The 20161-nt window shown below is 35.4% G+C and overlaps 2 protein-coding genes across 13 annotated transcripts in view; one reads left to right on the top strand and one right to left on the bottom strand.

The window, feature by feature from the left end:
* LOC123769848 (piezo-type mechanosensitive ion channel component) overlaps positions 1-13965 on the top strand; it is a 113792-nt gene extending 99827 nt beyond the window's left edge. The window contains 4 exon segments of the mRNA XM_069301244.1: positions 785-931; positions 2482-2695; positions 2975-3095; positions 5004-13965. Of these exon segments, the coding sequence (XP_069157345.1) occupies positions 785-931; positions 2482-2695; positions 2975-3095; positions 5004-5168 (647 nt within the window). The 3' untranslated portion in view covers positions 5169-13965.
* A 1125-nt stretch (positions 13966-15090) lies between these two features.
* The window catches only part of LOC123769849 (KICSTOR complex protein SZT2), a 146510-nt gene continuing 141439 nt past the window's right edge, over positions 15091-20161 (bottom strand). For all 12 annotated transcript variants that reach the window (XM_045761221.2, XM_045761225.2, XM_069301235.1 and 9 more), the window contains one exon: positions 15091-19584. In XM_045761221.2, coding sequence (XP_045617177.2) covers positions 19453-19584 — 132 coding nt within the window. In that variant the 3' untranslated portion in view covers positions 15091-19452. The remainder of the gene's footprint in view (positions 19585-20161) is intronic.

Below are 20161 nucleotides of genomic sequence, written 5' to 3'. Positions count from 1 at the left end.
AATTTTTTATATTCAGTATCTAAGAAATTAGAATAGATACCTTTGGTATACAGTACTTCCACATGTTTGTCACTGTATTTTGTTTGTAATTATATCACACACTGTATTCTCTTGTTTACCATTGTGTCACTATTAAATTTGAATGTACATATTTCTGCTGTCCCCATCTTGAAACACTACATTGTGAGGAAAGTGCATGCTCCAACACCCCTGAGTGTTGAGCATAACTTGTGAAGCCTGTGGTTTGGCTGAAGGATAGGAGACAGACTAAGTGTATTCTATTCTGTAAGTGTATTCCTTGTGGTCCTGCTCAGTGGACTACAGGGCCTTCTTCCCTCAGGTTGGACTCTTCATGTTGGGGAGTTGTACCAAAGTTAGTGTATCTAATGCAAAGGTGAAATTAATTGTTTATCCATTGTTATGGCACCATGGCAATATTAGTGATAAATCTATCAGTTAATTACATCAGTAATTTATTGTTTAAATCTGTACACAAATATGAAAATTATAAATACTTAGTATAGTAGATTGCAAAAACATTCCCAAGTGTTAATGAATGTTGTCAGGCCATATTACATCAATATATTCCTGAAAATCTTTGTTAAGCCACAGATCATGAAGCTGTTCTATCACTTAAAGAGTGGGATTTTTCTTTTGAGAGAAAGCAATTACTTCTGCTTAGAATGGTGATATTCTTATTGACTCGGTTCAATATTTTATGCTATTATCATTTGGACTGTAATATAAACCTGCAACTATTTTATGCTGACTCATTTCCTTATAGGTACAAAGAGGAATCCAATTCGAGAGCAGTTTGTGCACATCTTAGAGGGAAACCTGACTCAAAATCCTGTCGTTATACCAAGCTTATTTCCAAAGTTTCTCAAAGTCACGAATAAAGGTCAAGCGGAGTATGTCACTCAGTTGGAAGGTTAGACTGCCTCATTACTTGTATACTGTATATTAATATTTTAATTGTATATAGTATTGATATTATTTACACCAATTCTAGCCATTTCCAAAAGTTTTTCTTTATATTTTATTTGTACACTGCTTTCTCATGCTGATGATCATTCTCACGCGAGACATCTGGACAAAATGTCAGTGGTATGAAATGTTATGGAATGCAAGATAATTACAGACAAATTAATCGTCCTAACCTCACATATCTGAAAGCTTATGAAGGGGAAATCTTCATGAGCCTTTGAGAGGAAATCATTAACCATCTCAGTGTACCTTCTTGTAAAAGCATGATTTTATAAAAAAAATAGTAATAATCCTGTCTAGCTAACCTGCTGATATTGATGAAAATTGTAAACAACTGCTCAGATTAAGGACGTCCAGTAGATGATGTATAACATGGACTTCTCTGAAGATTTTGATTAGGCACAAACTGCAACACATGCAGTAAATGGCAAAATACTAAAATAGATAAACAATGGAAAACAAAGAAAGGAAAGGATCGTTCTAAATGGAAATAAATCCGACTTGTAAAATGCTGTTGATTACTGTAGGATTCCATTTTGGGACCAAGCCGTTTTGGAATATAGATGATCGACATAAATGAGAAAATTTACAATCCTTATCATCTAACTTGCAGATGACAAAGATCTATGGTAAAGTGTGAAGTAAAAGCATTGAGGCCATGCAATGTACCATAACGACCTCCACAAATGGTCAAAAGACAGGCAAATGTTTTTCATTGTTGAAAAATGCAAGGCTTCTCATGTAAGGTGTAACAATACACATCATGCATCCCATAACAACACAACCATACAGTATATTAATAATAAAAAGACCTAGGAGTTATGATCCACCCATCATTAAAAATTGCCCAGCAAGTAAAAGATGCTTTTAAAAAAAGCCAACCAAAATTTAGAAATAATTCAACTTACCTTTATTTTCATAGAAAAGAAAGTGGTTATTCAAGTATACAAGTGTCTGGTGTGCCCCCGTCTGGACCACTGTATCCAAGCTTGAAGACTTGACCTCAAAAGGACATATTTGCTTTGGAATAAGTTAAATGCAGAGCAAAAAGAAGTATCCCAGGACTATGCCAATTTTCAACCAGGAAGGTGCCTCAGGAAAGTAATCCTGAGGTGCCTCAGGATTAACAGCACTACAAATTAGACATGATAGAGCTGATCACATCGAGACCTTTAAAATACTGAACAAGTTGGAAGATATTAATCCAGATCACTTCTTTAAAAGATTTAATTAAACTCTAACAATGAGTAATAGCTTAAAGCTCTACAAGCCATAGTGTAAGACAGAAAACAGTTGAAGCCTTTTCACCCATTAGGTAATTAACCCATGGAATCACCTTTCCAACGATGCCATAAGTGGCAAGACAGCTCTATAGTTTAATATTCATCTGGGAGAAATGTACAATTTGACTTGTAATAATTAAGTGCTTTTTTGTATGTACAGCAGTGGGCTGTGAGCTTTATCCTTAATACATTTTTGTATTGATCTGTGCAGGAAAGAAAAAAGGATTTGTAAACCTGAAGTTCACCTTGCAATCTGATGGGTTTGGCAACCTGTCATCAATACAGGAGTGGTGGGAAGTTGAAGAAGACTGTGCAAATGGCTATTTTGACTGGCTGCCTCGAGGGCGGCAATGTCACTTTCTCACTTTATATACGTTCAGTGATAAGGCGTTTCCAAAGGGTTTGAGCTTCATCTCCGGCGGCGGGTAATTCCCACATCTTTAAAGTTTTACTTTTAATATTTATATATAATTTTGTATATGATTGTTCCAAATAGTTTTGATATAATAAAAGTTTGAAAAGAATTATTTATAGTACTTGGATATTAACATAAAACTTTATTTATTAGTTTTTCTTACATTGAGACTTACAATATTGTATATCTGTATTTAATACATTTGTAGAGCATAACTTTTATTAAGTATTACTTCAGTATTTTTAAGCTATGAAGAAATGGGATTACTAAGCTTTGGTGTGTTTTAAAGGATTGTGGGGATGTACACAACGTTGGTCCTGGTGGCTGGCAAGATGCTCCGTGGCTACTTCGCTGGATCTGCAGTTAAAATAATGTTTGATGATTTGCCAAATGTTGATCGTATATTACAGGTGAGTGGAATCAATATTTTAAAGATAAATCTGGGAAAAATGTTCAAGGAAGATTGAATGATAAATTTATGTGAGTATTTGAAGACCACTATCTTTAGTGGCCTCTCTAGAGAAAGAAGCTGGTGGCTTGTGAAAAGGTTTCTCCATTCCTAAGGATTTTATCATTTTATATTCTGAAGTGCAGTACTGTTTTGGTATTTACAGCTATGGTGGGTAGATGAGTCCTTGGGTTTATTCCATTATGGGTGAAAAAAAGTCTCATGTTTTCTGTACTGCATTGTGGCTTGAGCTTGAAGCTGTTGCCCCTTGTTAGTCATGTTACATCTTTATTAATAGTGGTCTGAATTAATATCTACCTATTTCAGTGTTTTAACTCTATTGGGCAATATACACTTCTGGCATCCATTGCTTTACAGTAATGGTTAGTGAGTTTTAACTTCATTCTATATATTGTATATCAAATTGTGCAACCTAACCAATCAAACTTAACTTTTAGCATAGCACTATATTGGAGCGAGACCCTCTTAGTAGCTTACCTGTGCATAACAGGACTGACATCCAGGGGCCATGATTGATATGCCAGACATTTGTTACAATCTCTGCCTAACACAAGCAAGTACCATTTCTCACTGACTGACCCATCTGAGGCAGGGAGCAAACTGCCCTTATAAAACAAAAAAACACAAATCATCCCAAAGTATTTTTGGTAATTCTAAAACTACCAAACAAAATTCTGCTGAATTCTCTGAAAGCCTCCACCTCAGGTCACCAGCCAGCCACCTCACACTCGTATCATGTACCCTATTGGATAGGCCTGTTTTGTCGGGGACTTCAGATTAATCACTGGCTAAATAGCCTGTGATTATCCTGGACTTTGTCCTGCACATTTGGGACTTGTTTTTAATGTTTCATATGTATTTACTAGTCACCTTGAGTGTTCCATGGTCTGGCAGGTGAGGAAGGTGTGGGAGAATGAATCTCACTTGATTAGTGTTTTGCTTGGTAGTTTTTGAATTTCCAAACATTCTTGGTGGTAGTTTTGAATTATGATTTTTTTTAAAGATCATTCATCTTATTAATGGGTTGATCTCTATCTACCTCATGGTAAGAGGCAAGTCAGTACAAAATGGTGCTTGTTTCTAGTAGGCAAAGATTGTTACAGAAGCCTGGCATGTCCAATGTAGCCCAAAGATGCCAGTGCCATTGTGCAAGGGAAAGGTACACATGAGGCCTACCCAAAAACATATTTTGGGATCATGAGATGGTTTGAATGTTCTTTTTGCATTCTTTTTGCATTGGATTTTAGTAGTTATGGCTGAAGCGATAAAGGATTGGTGTTCATAAAATCGAGGATGGTTGCTAGACGTAAATTGTCCTTTAGCATAATCTATCTCCAGTTGCAGAGAGAGTACTCTCAGGAAAAATTCAATAGGTTGTAGATTATGACCATCCATTGGAAGGAAAGAAAATTATAAGCTATGACCTGTTTAACCTGATTAAAGTTAATACGTTTATTAACAAAAATCAGTACAATAAAATACGGGTACAGTATTATTTTATTTTATTTTATTTATATACAAGAAGGTACATTGGGGTTAAGAGAGTACATAGAAATAATGTTGATTTTACATTCTTGTAAAGCCACTAACATGCATAGCGTTTCGGGCAAGTCCTTAAACTAACAGATAATTTCAAGTAGATAATTTACAGTAAAACTGACAAAAAATGTCTACAGGTATATTGTAAGAAATTTTGACACGATAAACAAAGATTAGATTAATACACAATAATAACAGATAATTTAAAAGATTAATTAGAAGATTTTGTATCAATTTGCTATGGTAATTAGAGGATTTTGTATCAATTTGCTATGATGAAGACAAATTTCTTTTTTTTCTTTATCATCAGCTATGCCTTGACATCTATTTGGTACGAGAGAGCAGCGAGCTGGAGCTGGAGGAAGATCTCTTTGCTAAATTGGTCTTCCTCTTCCGTTCACCTGAGACTTTAATCAAATGGACACGGCCACCAGAAGAGGAAACTCCTGAAGGAGAGGATCCCCAGTTAGAATAAAGTGGATGAGCTTGATTAATGTTCAAGAAATCTAATGGCAGGAAATGGCAACGAATATCATTGACATTTTACATTTCATTTTACACTGCCTGACCTTCGGTTCGACCTTCAAATGTCCAGTTATTGTGACTTAGTGTTTGTGTGCCTAATCAGGCATCTAGCCATCCTTCACTATCTCCCGAGGTGAGAGGCCTGCTATTTACAGTAGTTTAATGGCCGGTCACAAGATATGAAAGTGTGACCTCTGCGCCTGGTACGATGACCGTCTCTTGTTTTTGCTTACCCATAGCCATCAAAACCACCCCACTCTATTGCAAATTAATTTCAGTGAATACATGTTGCATTCTGCTACTATGACTTAAAAGATGTAAAAAATGTGTTCTTTAGGGCTTCAGCAAGCAATGATGCCAAGAGAAAGCATACGGTGATGAATTTAAATACAAAAAACATTATTTTTAACAATCTGTAAAAAAGCTGAATCTAGCATTCCTAAAGTGTCATGTGCACTAAATATAAAGTAAACAAAATCACTTTTTGATATTAAACAATAGGAAACAAGTTCCAGAATGGCTAATCAAAGAGTGGGTGTGAGTGTCTGGCATGAATATACTGGGTGGGTGTAAGGTATGAGTTAGGGTGTTCGCATGAATGTTGGGTGTGGGTATCGGGCAGGACTGTGGACATCGGGTGGGAGTGCGGGCATTAGGAATAAGTATGTTTGTCAGTAATGGGTGTGGGGAGTTTGTGGGATTGTGCTGCTGGGAAGATGACAGTGTTGCTGAGAGTGGCAGCCCTTTTTTGTCCTACGTGACCCAGTCTCACACAGTTAAGACCGTACTGGATCATGTTCACCCTATATGGGGAGAAGGGGTCAGAGGGTTGATGATGGATGGTAGGTGAGAGGTGTTTACTCGAGCCATGAATTACAAATGGCTGTACTTAATATTTGCATATGTTTATTCAAATTAAGTCAACAAATATGTTTATTTCCTTCCTTCCTTACATAATTCTAAGATATTTGGGTAGTTTTATGAACCCAATTAATCATATTGGCTTGCCAGAGAAAGGTGAAGTGGTGCTATTTCTTTATAGCATCTCATCATAACCACATGGTGATAAACAAGTGAGGAGGCAATGTTTGCTGCATTGCCACCCAACACAACTTTCAAGCTCCTTCCTCAATTAACACCATTATATATAAATATATTCGACTACCGGTAATCATCATTCTAAGATCGTATGTGGAGAAACATCTCGACCCTTGCGAGTACCCATATTAAGTACCGTAATTTGTATTCCTAATATTCTGTTTAACCCAAACAATATTCTGTTGTGTGTTTGTTTAAAGTATCTAGTGAAGCTGTGAACTATTATGAATTTTCAAGCATGAAATTATTATTTTAGGAAGTTGGAAAGAGTTACCAAATGTTCGATCATTTCTACATTTCCAGTCACAATCAGAACCAAACTGATCAGACTGGGGAATATCAAATAGTTAAGCAGCATCATCTGTGAAAAATTCTGAGCAATAATTTTGAACATTTGAAAATGACAAATTCTCACCATTTAATTACCATATCATTTCAACCCTCCATACTAACAGCTGGGGGGCAGAAGCTATATACTGTATAATTCTTTTAGCGAAGTGGCCAACACGGCCATTTCACAATTGAAAGGTCTGGGGTTGGTTTTCCACTTGGGACAGATATGCTTGGGCAGTTCCCTTACACCTGATGCCTCTGTTCACCAAGCAGTAAATAGGTATCAGGGAGTTAGCCATTGTTGTAGGTTGTATCCTAATGAAGGTCAGTAGTTGACTTAACACTTTCGTCTGGTAACGACGCAGCATTGCGTCGAAAATTTAGTAGACGAATGTCTGATAACGACGTTAGAGCATCAAAAATTGGCGGCGACTTCGGGAGGGGTGTGCCGCAGTTTTGGACATTATATGTATATACTCCTGTAGGGGATTTCATTGTGAATACATTGATACGAAAATGAAAGACCTAGGACCAGAATTGAGGTAACAAAGTTGAAAAGAGTAAACACATTTTATTGCTCTTGATGAGCGCTCACTGGGGTAATGCTCTTGTCACTTTCTCTGTTTGCTATGGGTGGTACGCCGGGCTTTTGGACTTTATATTTGCATATACTCCTGTAGGGAATTCTATTGCAAACACAATGATACCAAAATGAAAGACCTAGGATGAGAATTGAGGTAACCAAAGTGAAGAGAGTGTACACATTTTATTGCTCTTGCACACTCCCGGGTAACACGCTCTCACTTTCTCACTTGGGCAGACGATGAGTCACAATAACCTGGCTGAAATATGTTGACCAAACCACACACACTAGAAAATGAAGAGACGACGACGTTTCGGTCCATACAGGACCATTCTCAAGTCAATTGTAAGAACGGTCCAGGACGGACCTGAAACGTCATCATCTCTTCACTTTCTACAGTAGTGTGTGGTTTGATCAACATATTTTTCACTTGGCTTTTGGGCTTTATATGCATTTAGTCCTGTAGATAATTCTATTGCAAACACATTGATACCAAATTGAAAAACCTAGGACGAGAATTGAGATGGCAAAGTTGAAAAGAGTACTGTATACACTTTTCAGTATTACCGCGTGCTCCTGTGGAATGCCCGGACCCACCTGAGGTAGCGTGGCACTTGCTCGCCCAGAACAACAAAGTGTTAAGGACCTAGATAAGCCTAATGAGGATTTTTCTGCCCCAACAACAGAAAACTAAACTTGACTTGGATTGATGAATACTGTACTGACTTGCATTGATGAATGCTGTGTAAAAGTATTCTTCATTTTCATAGCTTGTATTGGAAAGTTGTCACTTCGAATGTACAGTACATTACAGCAGTAAATTAAATCAGAAATGTCAGATATGCACAAAGCTTTAGAATATATCAAAGTACTGTAGTATGATAACATCTCTCATTTGTTGAGATGTCCTAGGCTGAAGAAATGGCAATACTCTTTGTATATGTATTATCAGTTAATAATTTAGTTTGTAAATTTTAGTGCAATAAATATGGCTAGATGCAAATTTGAGTGCAATAAATATGGCTAGATATGGTACTTATTGACCAATTATAGTTAATATAATGGCCAAAACCGGGTAATTTTCATGTATAGCTTCACAGTCATAGCACATAAAGTAGTAACTAGTAAATCTACAGTATTTGGGTTATGGCCCTAGCTTGAATTTTCTAACTGTGAATTGTGGTACCTTTTGTATGTAGGTGATTTAACTATACACAGAGATTGTCTTTAAGGTGCCCTGACAGAACGACAGTAAACCACACAGTATGGTAAACAATATACAGTATTGTATAGAGTTGATGTACAGTTACAGCTTGGTGAGATAATGTTGGGACATTGCAGTTCGTAATGTGTGCGTAGCCAGATTCCTTAAGTCGAGGTGATAGACAACCCATAATGTGTGTTGGCAGAGTGCGTCTGATGAGATGGCATGGTTGAGGCAGGTCAGCGGAGACGTTACTCCAGTCTGAACTGTGGTAGAAGGGATTCTGGTTTGGTGTTGGCCTTAATGCCTATCAATCTCTTGGAGAGTTATTAAGGCAACCACAAGTGCTTACTGACCAACCATCAATAATACTTTGGGTCTGAACATAGTCCAGGGTAAAAGTAAACTCCGTTGATGTGCAAATTGTTGATTCAGTGTAATTACCCAAGTGTAATTACCTAAGTCTAATTACAGGATGAGAGCTACACTTGTGGTGTCCCGTCTTACCAACACTCTTTGTCATATGACGCTTTGAAATTACTGATGGTTTTGGCCTCCACCACCTTCTCACTTAACTTGTTCCAACCGTCTACCACTCTGTTTGCGAAAGTAAGTGTGTGTGTGTGTGTGTGTATATATATAAAAATATAAATAAATAAATGTTTATTCAGGTAAAGTACATACATACAAGAGGTTATACAAAAACTGATATTTATAGATAGAGCTAGTATACACAAAGCCTAAAGCCACTATTACGCAAAGTGTTTCAGGCAGGAAAAACATTAAAGACTAAAACTTAATACTAATTGAGATTAAAGTATAAAATGTGTTGAGAACAAATAAAAATAAAAAAGGGGAGAACATGGCAGAAAAAGCAGCACAAATACAATTAGGTCGACAGTGTTGTTTAAAAAAAAAAAGACATGGGTTGACAATATAGGGGTAAGGTAGGTTACAGGGAATTTATTAGGTAGTGCTTAGTTTTTATCTTAAACTGGTTGAGAGAGGTACAGTCTTTAACATGGTTGGGAAGGTCATTCCACATTCTGGGTCCCTTGATTTGCAGAGCATTTCTAGTTTGATTAAGTCATACTCTTGGAATATCAAAACGGTATTTGTTTCTGGTGTGGTGCTCATGGGTTCTGTTACAACCTTCAATGAAGCTTTTGAGGTCAGGATTGGCATTACAGTTCAGCATTTTATATATGTATAATACACATGAGAGGATATGCAGTGACTTAATATCTAACATATTCAGAGATTTGAGTAGGGGTACCGAGTGATGTCTGGGGCCAGAGTTGGATATTGTCCTAATAGCAGCTTTGTGTTGAGTAATTAGAGGACGTAAATGATTTTGGGTAGTAGAACCCCAAGCACAAATACCATAGTTGAGATATGGATAGATGAGGGAGTAATAGAGCGTCACCAGAGCAGGGCGAGGTACATAATATCTGATCTTAGAAAGAATGCCAACAGTTTTTGAAACTTTTTTTGATATGTTTAGTATGTCCCTGGAAATTCAGCTTGTGGTTAATGAGAACGCCAAGGAATTTGCTATCTATTTTGTTACAAATTTGGGTATTGTTTATCCTGAGATTTATTTGATTAGAGGATTTATTGCCAAACAGAATATAGAAAGTTTTGTCAATGTTAAGGGTGAGTTTGTTGGCAGTTAGCCAAAGATGGACTTTATTTAGCTCGGTATTCACTGTGACATTTAGAGCAAGGGGGGTCAGGACTGGAGTAAATGCAGGTTGTGTCGTCAGCAAATAGAATTGGTTTGAGGTGTTGGGAGGCATTTGGAAGGTCATTAATGTAGATGAGAAAGAGAAGAGGGCCAAGTATGTTGCCCGGAGGAACACCAATGTTGATGGGTAGGGTGGGAGAAATTGAATTATTCACAGAAACATACTGGAGCCTGTCAGTAAGGTAAGATTTGAGGTATTGCAGGGAGTGTCCTCTGACTCCATAATGATGTAATTTAAGGTGGTGGTTTTGGTGGGTTGACAGTGTCAAAAGCCTTACCCAGGTCCACAAATAACCCAACAGGGAACTCATTTTTATCAAGAGCTGCATGAATCAAGTTAATCATACTAATAAGTGCATCGTTAGTGCTTTTTTGGCCTCTGAAGCCATATTGACAAGAGCTAAGTATATTGTGTTTGGCTAGATAAGAGTAAAGCTGCTTGTAGATTAATTTTTCAAATATTTTTGACAAGTTAGGCAGGATTGATATAGGTCTGATATATATTAGTGATATATATTATAGATATATTAGTGTGTGTGTGTGCATGTATATATATGTGTGTGTGCATGTATATATATGTATGTGTGTGTGTGTGTGTATATATATGTATATATATATATATATATGTGTGTATATAATATATATATATAATAATGTGTGTGTGTATATGTATGTATGTATATATATATATACAAACTGGAAAAGGTGCAAAGACATGCCACTAAGGGCTCCCAGAACTGAAGGACAAGAGCTACGACGAGAGGTTAGAGGCAGTAAATATGCAAAAACTAGAAGATAAAAGAAAGAGGTGATATGATCACTACATACAAAATAGTAACAGGAATCGATAAAATTGATAGGAAAATTCCTGAGACCTGGAACTTCTGAACAAGAGGTCATAGATTTAAACTAATGAAACAAATCTGCTGGATACATATAAGGAAAATCACTTTTGTAAACAAAGTGGCAGACGGAACAAGTTAGGTGAGAAGGTGGAGGATATCAACACCTTCAGTAATTTCAAAGCTTTATATGACAGTGCTGGGAAGACAGGACACCATGAGCGTAGCTCTCGTCCTGTAACTACATCTTTGGTAATTATACTTGGGTAATTACTGAGAAATGGAATACAGTACACCTCTTGGTGTATATATCCCTGTATTATGATAATGCTAGGTATGTCTTATTTCTGGTGGTAGTAGAAATGAATCGGAAAGCAAAGGTCTAGCATACTGAAGAGGAATTGTCGTTCAGTCAGGCATGTAAGGAAGCTAGGCAAGTACAAAGAGAAACTACAGAAATAAACGGTCACCAGAGGGAGATACTAGAGAGCTGGAAATAAGTAACTCGGTGTGGGAAGAAAAGCGGAGAGATAACAATCGGGTAGAGAAAGAGATCTGGGGATTGACATCACACTGAACCTGTTACCCAAAGCCCATATCAAAAAAATTATCATCACTGGCATATGCTAGACTGGCCAATACAAGAACTGCCTCTAGAAACTTGTGTAAGGAATCATTTAGAATCCTGTACACCACATATGTCAGACCAATCCAGATGCATGTGGCCCCAGCATGAAGTTCATATCTATTCAAACACATGTTGAAGGTAGAAAACGTTCAAAGGTTTGCCACCAGGCTAGTTCCTGAGCCAAGTGGTATGAGCTATGAGGAAAGGCTACTGGAATTAAATCTCACATCACTGGAAGACACATGAGTTAAGGGAGACATGATTACCACCTACAAAATTCTCAAGTGGAATTGACAGGGTAGATAAAAGACAGACTATTCAGCACAGATGGTACACGAACAAGGAACGACAGGTGGAAATTTAGTATCCAGATATCCAGTAACCTATACACCAGTTGATTGATGGCAGAGAGGCAGGACCAAGGAGCCAAAGCTCAACCCCTCCGCTAGCACAACTAGGCAAGTACAGTACTTGCAATGTGTGGACTAATGCTTCTTGCTGACTGATCGAGTAGCAGCAGCTTCATCCTGGAAAGTGTGCAGATATCTGTGTAGTGTCTATGATTTATACATTATGAATGTAGGAGTAGCAGATGTGGATGCTTGATGCAGCTGCTGCACTTTGTTTAGAATTTATAGGAATAATAGATACAGTACTTTTGTTAAGCAGGTAATTTGAAGTCTGTGTTGGTAATTAAATATAAAAAATTAGCTAAATGGTGGATGAATGTTATTGAGTATATTAATGAATGTACGGGGCATGACAGTAGTTTGATAAAATAAATGATTGGTATTGTATAAATGATTTAGCAATCCAATAAATGTTACTTGCATAGGTATTGACATTAAAGATATTGATATTAGAGAACCTTCTTGGGTAATTGGGCACATCTGATAATAATAATAATTTGTCAAATCTTGTAAAATTTTATAATGTGATTGATTAGGCCCAAGATAAATTTTAACAATAAAATAGGTGTTAATGTAATGAGGGAAATATAATTATTGTACAGCGGTGTCATCTGTTATCAGAAGTATTTAACATTGGACACTTTATGCATCATCTAGACTTTTGTATAATTCTGACTTTTTAATTTATAATTCATTACAAAAACCTTCCTCATTAGCACAAACAATAGAACTCTAATATATAAATATTTTTTACCCAAATCACACGAAAAAGTACATTTTAAATTAAATATTTTTATGCATCTCCAACACAAATTACTAAAGCATATTGGTTCCAAAGTATAAAAAATTGCCCTTTTCAAGTGATAGGTCTTTGGATAATACACATTATTAATTTGGCTTGGGATAATGCTGACTATACCCTCCCCTCCATTTAGTTAATTCAGACCTATGCTTGAGATGCCTGGATAATTTGGCTTTGTTTTAACTGAGTAAATATACATTTTAATCAGAAAATTAATTCCTATATGTAAAGCAAGTGAAATACTAGATGTGTGTGTGTGTAATTTTGCTTCAAAACATGGGGGGTACAGTATTTAGCTACAATGATGTAAGGCAGGCTGTTATTTCTTAAAATACAGTACCTTATAACTTTTGACTGCTTGAATTTATGCAGCCAATACTCAATAGCAAAGAATTTCTTGTTGGAGTAGGCACCTAATACTTTTACATGAATTTCATTAGTTCATTATATGATGATAGTTCCTAAGAGGGTATTACTTAAGTGTTCAATGCAGGCCAGACAAGCAGCATTGAGCACATTCCAATGCTTTAAACAATAAAGCTACCTCACTGGAGTCGGAATTAATTGAGGCTGCTTTAATCATTCAGATTTGTTGTATTTGCTTCCTTCAGAAAAGTGTTGAGGATCTGATTGCAGAGACTTCACAGTAGGTACGGTATTGTATTTTTTTTAATAAATCCGTGTACTATCACATGCAGCATTTTGGGCATATATTAAGATTGTGTTACTGTATTTCTTTACTTTCCAAAATCTCAAATGATGTAAAAAACTCATTTACCAGTTATATCATCAGAATTAAGTAAATAAACACTGATAAAAATGACAACAGATTAATGCTGTCCACATTCATAAATATTACGTATTACCAAGCACTGAAAAGTGACTTATGTATTATGTAATAAGCTGTATATGTATTAAATACAGGTACTGGTATGTATAATAAATGTTTGAATATGATATTCAGTAATATTTTTTTTATGAATTCATTATCCATGAATAAATGCATTTTACAAGTAAGTGTGTTGTATTAACCAGTCTCGATGCTACCTGTACTGTAATTTTGTCTTTAATAAAATAATTATTACTATAGTTAGATTTTATGATTATGTAATTATTTTTTACTGTCCTGGTCATAACCTTGTTGTGGAGGGGTCTTGCATACTGTTTACCAGGTTGGCAGGTTGCTTATTTTAGCCTTTCTTCTAGTAAAAGGTATAAGAACCTGACCAAATATGTCCAAAATCTTATTTATGTTTGTAGTGTGAATGTTGATTGTGGAGTAGTGAAGCATCAGAACCTCAACAGGGCAAGACTTTTATGCTGCAAGTCATCATCTTGCCCCTTCACACTGACTTGTGTGGTGGGGGTACAACAGGCCTAGCATGAATCTGGCCCCTCTGCAAGTTTTGTTCTTCCCTTAATCCTGATGGAGCTCCCTGATGGCTCCAAGAGTTCTGTTGTACTGATCCTTGACTCGGCATCTGCCTCACCCCCTCCCCCAATATTTCTGCACGCTGCAGTTGCCCTGTTCAGCCTGGTTTTTGTGGTTGCATTCGTTAAATGTTCTTTAGAAATTCCCATTTGGTTTTTAAACTTGCTTCCTTATTATGGATCTACCCATTGAGCCCGCTCTCGCTATTTGTGAGTTTGAGGGAGGGAGTTTGTTGGCTTTGCTGCGAACATTTTCTGCCTCTGCCAGAGTCCTGTTGTGTTTAGACCCCTAGGGAGGTCTATGTCTAATCCTGCTTCTGAGCTAGATTTATCAGTTATCTGCCCCTTTCTGAACTAGGTTTGCTCAGGTTCAGCATTTATGTCTTTGTGCTCAATTGGGTACCCTGGAGTTGGCTTATACAGTATTGTACTATGTTTAACAACCCAGAATTAGTGGTGTTGGCAAATTCCACTCTGGTTTCATCAACACCACCACCTTTTCTGTGGTTTGCCCTGCTTCTTACCCCTCACTGACTGCTGACACTGACATTTTTTCTTTATTTCATATCTATGGAGCTGTATTTTTTGTCTACATTCTATGAAAATTAATTAAAAATATTGTACTGAAAATAATAAATTATTTTTAGTTTACTATTTTTAAAAGTAAAATATGATCCACACCTTCGATATAATGTTACAAAATACCTAAAAATTACTGCCATATTTACCAGTAATCATATTGACCCAATTTTATATTTACAAAGTTTCTCTTGTGAAAATAGCAAACAGGAAAATATGGTTTACTTTTACATTTTATTTGTATTTTTATAGTCATGAAAATATATAGAAATGGAATTTGTGCCTCTATTCTCACACTATTTATAGCATTTTTACTTTTTGGAAATATATTAGTTCAAGGAATAATAACCAGCAGAAAATTCACAATATAGTTCTGTAGGACATTTCTACCCCTTCCTCCTGTATACTGAATGATTCCTGTACATGTAAACCAAAAATAAACTTTATATTTTAATATATATATATATATATACTGTATATAATATTTTATAAATACTTGAAAATTCCATATACCCTGGCTGGGACTAGAACCTCCACTCGCATGATGCAAAGCCAAGTGGTGTACCACGGCTCTGTTTTGCCTCATGCAAGTGGAGGTTCTAGTCCCAGCCAGGGCATTTGGAATTTTCAAGTCTTTAGACAGTCTATGCCTATGACCTTGCAGAATAGCATATTGCTATAATATCACACTTCGAAAGTGCAAGTAATTAATTCAGCAGTCACATGGGAATCACATCTCAAGATATAGGTAAATGACTAAAATTATTACACACACAAATCACACTAACATGATGTATCCAATGAACAAATCCACAAGGGCCGTGACGAGGATTCGAACCTGCGTCCGGGAGCATCCCAGACACTGCCTTAATCGACCTGAGCTACGACAGGGCTAAAAAGAGTTGAAACCAAAGTTCTACTGAACTTACTGGATCAGTGTCCAGTGAACTTACTGGATGTCAGTGTCTGGTATGCTCCCGGACGCAGGTTCGAATCCTCGTCACGGCCCTTGTGGATTTGTTCATTGGATACACCACGTTAGTGTGATTTGTGTGTGTAATGATGTAAGGGTGAAGAGGGAGAACGTCCTATTGACATAGCTCGAGTGCAGGGGAAGGTTGTGTAAAATCCTGGTTTGTGCCTCAGAGAGGCTGTGGGATCCAGTAAGATCAGTAGAACTTTGGTTTCAACTTTTTTAACCCTGTCGTAGCTCAGTCGATTAAGGCAGTGTCTGGGATGCTCCTGGACGCAGGTTCGAATCCTCGTCACGGCCCTCGTGGATTTGACTAAAATTATCTTCTGGAAGATAACACCATTTATATGTTTGTGTTTATCTTATTTTACTTGCAAGAATAGACATATGCTTGTGTATTGTAACTTGTGTGCACAGCTGTGCGGGAGTTTGTAAGTGTAATTATCCAAGTGTATTTACAGAATGAGAGCCTATGACCATGAGTGTGTGCACTGCATGTAAGTATATGCCTACTTAGATCTGAGAGTATGACCGTGTGTGTTGATATAAAATATGGAATACAGAATATTGAGAATGTGTATATCGCCACAATAAACCACATACTTAAAATTATATATACAGGTTGCTAAGAATATTTCATCCATAAAATATGTTGTACAATGTATACAATTAAAAGAACAGTGCTCAAAGTACATATTTATGACAAAAGAAAAGCTTAATACTGTATTACTTTCCAATACGCAGTAGTTGAATAATTTTTAAATCAAACGAACTTCAGTATATAAAAAAAAAAGAGGGGGACACCCTAACAAATTCTGTGCTCATAATATATTACAATCCAATTCAAAATATATTGCATACCTAAACTAGCACACGTATTACCCTAAATAGAGAAGCCACTCTACTAAGCATGAAATGAACCATCTTGTAAAGGACCTAAAAATATTATAAACAAAAATACATTCCTATAACTATTAAAAATTAAGAAAAAAAACATATGGTTATTTCCTATACTAAACCTGCAACTAAATAATAATTTATATTTACAGCACTAATTTATCTAATAAAAAATGTACTGTAATAGTGTGTATTTCTACTATTCAAATAGAGTATAGTGCCTAAATTTGTATGCATGTTATAAGCAGAGTTAAACTAATAACAGGTAAGGCAGAAATGACTTAAATTATTACTGATGACTGTGAGCAGTAGATTAAATCAGTGCATTCATTCAAACTTTTTCAACACCCTAGCTATGTATCACAGCACATTATATATACGAGTTAATACACTTTATGCTACTCAAAGTCCCAACTAATAATCTTAAAAACCATTCCTTATAACTGTGTGTGTATATACATGGCAAACAATGTAATCATACAATGATGTGTAAACAAAACAGTGTGAAGGATTCTGACTGCCACCAAGCATTGTCCACATGTTTACAATTGAAGTGTTTGTTGTGTAAGTCATCAACAATGAGAGTTTTATTGTCTATAAACATCTCTTGTTTTTAATGAGAATCTGAACTTGTACATAAATATAAATTAATATTCTCATCACTTGTTATTTATCAGAATAAAAAATTACTTAGTTAATTTATAAAAACATTCACCCATTCTGGGTAAACCACTCAAAGCATGCAAATCTTCTATACATATAAATAATTTGTAATAGCTTGTGACAGTGTAAGAATGAACATGTTGCTTAAGGTGAATAGTAATGTTTTATCCATGTAACATGGAATGATCTATAATTCCTGAAGGACAGTTTCTGACTAACAAGGAATACTGCACAATAACAAAGTGCTTGGATTCCACACAAAATTCTTTAAATAAATGTATGGTAATGCTCAAGACTGAGGATGTAAGAATATTAATGTGATTAAAGATCACAGATGACAAAAGCTTAATGTGTTTAAATCATAAACATGGTCACCAATGGCCAACTATGTTATGAGAATTAACATTAATATTTTTTAGAATACGGAAATTAAAAATTTCCAGCTTTTTCTAAGCAATTAATGACAATTTTAATTACTATATATTTCTAGATTCCTAATTTAGCATTATTATTATAGGATGTTACTTAGGGCACGTCATGGGTTGGCCACATCTGTACGCGGAAAATTGTAGCTCTACAAAACTGAGAATCACATAAGAGCCATTAATAAATCAACTTATTAACTTCCATTTCAGGTAGTTGTTACAGATCATATTATGCATATATTTCATTCATATACAAAGTACAAAGGCAAAGAATGGTTCATTACAGTTTCTAAATGCAGTAGACACCTGTTAATTTGTAGTATTTCTGGGCCTATTATAAATTTACTGATCAAATTCACTTTAAAAACCATACAGTAAAAATTAAATAGGATCCTGCTACCTGTACTTATTTTTAACCAGTAAAAATTGACATCTACCAAACTACCTGTAAAACATTGGGGTAGATGAATGGTTTTTAAACTTACGATCTTAAATTGTTTAGACATGGACAACCAACCTTCAGAGGAAGAGAATTCTGGGGTGCAGATGCCTCATTATTTAATGAATGCCATTAGTCATTCAGGACACAACCTAATGAGTACTTGTCCCAAATTCTGCTTCATTACTCTTCCAAAATTTCTTAACCTGTTTGGTTTAAATGTATGTATTCTTATTTTTATAAGACCTACAGAAAGCAATCACAAATAAGAAATTATCAAAAGGGGTAATTATCAGATTCACTAAGGATTTAGTCACGGGACAAAATTCATAAGGTTAGGCTAAACTGAATGAAATAAGCTATAATATTTGTCATTATGAAATATACAAATCACACTCAAGCATGCACTAACAGACTTCACTATTTTGTACTTTGTAGCACTGGTGATTTATGGTTAGGTTCAAGATTATTCAGAAGCACTGCTGGAGTACAAGTATTCTATATTTAAGAATTGGGTAGAATAATGTTCAGAGAACCCAGTATAAATGAAGGAGCAAATGATAGAGCATATATCTAATTATACAAATGTTTTAAATAAAAAGAAATATGTAGGTGTTATTAGGATTCAGGACAAACTGCTTCATTTAATCACAAAATATTAGCTAGCTAGCCTGCCTCCCCCCCCCCCCCCTCCCTCCATCTCTCCCTCCTCTCTCCTTCCTTCCTTTTTTCAAAGGAGTTTTAACGAATATTCAAGAATGTTAAAAGAACAACTAAAACTTTTGTCTTTTATGGTACGTGTGAAACAAAGATGGCTAATACGTGACTAGCTCTTTGAACTTTATGATTTACATTATTAATTGGCATAATTTGTTAATGTCTGATTTTTTTAATGACTATATTTAATACCCAACCAACACATGAAAATTAAGGAATTTGATGACATTTCAGTCTATCTGGGACACTTATCAATTCATGTCCAGGATGGAATGACATTATTGTATTCCTTTCTTTCCATGTTTGGGTTGGGTATTAATTTTGAGCCACATTATTGTGACATTCTCTACAGACAGTATTTCTCACCGATTATAGAGTAACACTTCATGAAGAAATAACACCAGGGTAACATGCTGGTTTGGAAGATGCTTGTTAATCAAATAGGAACGTATAAAATATATATTTACAAAAGCCCACACCACAGATGAAAGCAGCAGGCATTGACAAAGTCCTGTATGAGAGCTTGAACACGACGATCTGTGAATGCTTGCGTTCCACCCTCACCTTTAAGTTGCTTATTAACACAGCATAATTCCTGTATGAAGAGGAAGCAATTATTCCATGATTTTAAAGTAGATATGCTAATAAATCCCAACAAAACATTAAACACAATTTTAATCAAAACTTGTTCAGATAATCTTTTTCATTCAATATCAAATGATTTATATAATGCAATATAAATAAAATAAAAGTTTTATATATATATATATATATATATATATATATATATATATATATATATATATATATATATATATATATATATATATATATATATATATATATATATTCATGCATAATACAGAATTCCTTTATAATTTGAATTAAGGCTGGAAGCCAAATATAACAGCTTAATTTTTTTTTTATAAATACTTTATACTGTACACAAACTTCTTCCAACTCAGTACACAAACAAAAGCATGTGTTGAATAAATTATTACTCTACTTAATTTGACTTGCAACCACCACAAGCATTTAAGTGTTCTCAGAACCAGTGTTAATCCCATTATTGCTTACTTGCAACTAATAATTTTATTACTTGCAAAATTTTTAATTAAACCAGTAACTTTTCTTCATATTTTTTTTTCTTTTCTTTTTTTTGACTTTTTTTT

The sequence above is a fragment of the Procambarus clarkii genome, chromosome 45 (assembly GCF_040958095.1).
Source record: "Procambarus clarkii isolate CNS0578487 chromosome 45, FALCON_Pclarkii_2.0, whole genome shotgun sequence".
Lineage (NCBI taxonomy): Eukaryota > Metazoa > Arthropoda > Malacostraca > Decapoda > Cambaridae > Procambarus > Procambarus clarkii.
The sequence above is the reverse complement of the archived record's forward strand: the minus strand, read 5'-3'. Positions and strand labels throughout refer to the sequence as shown.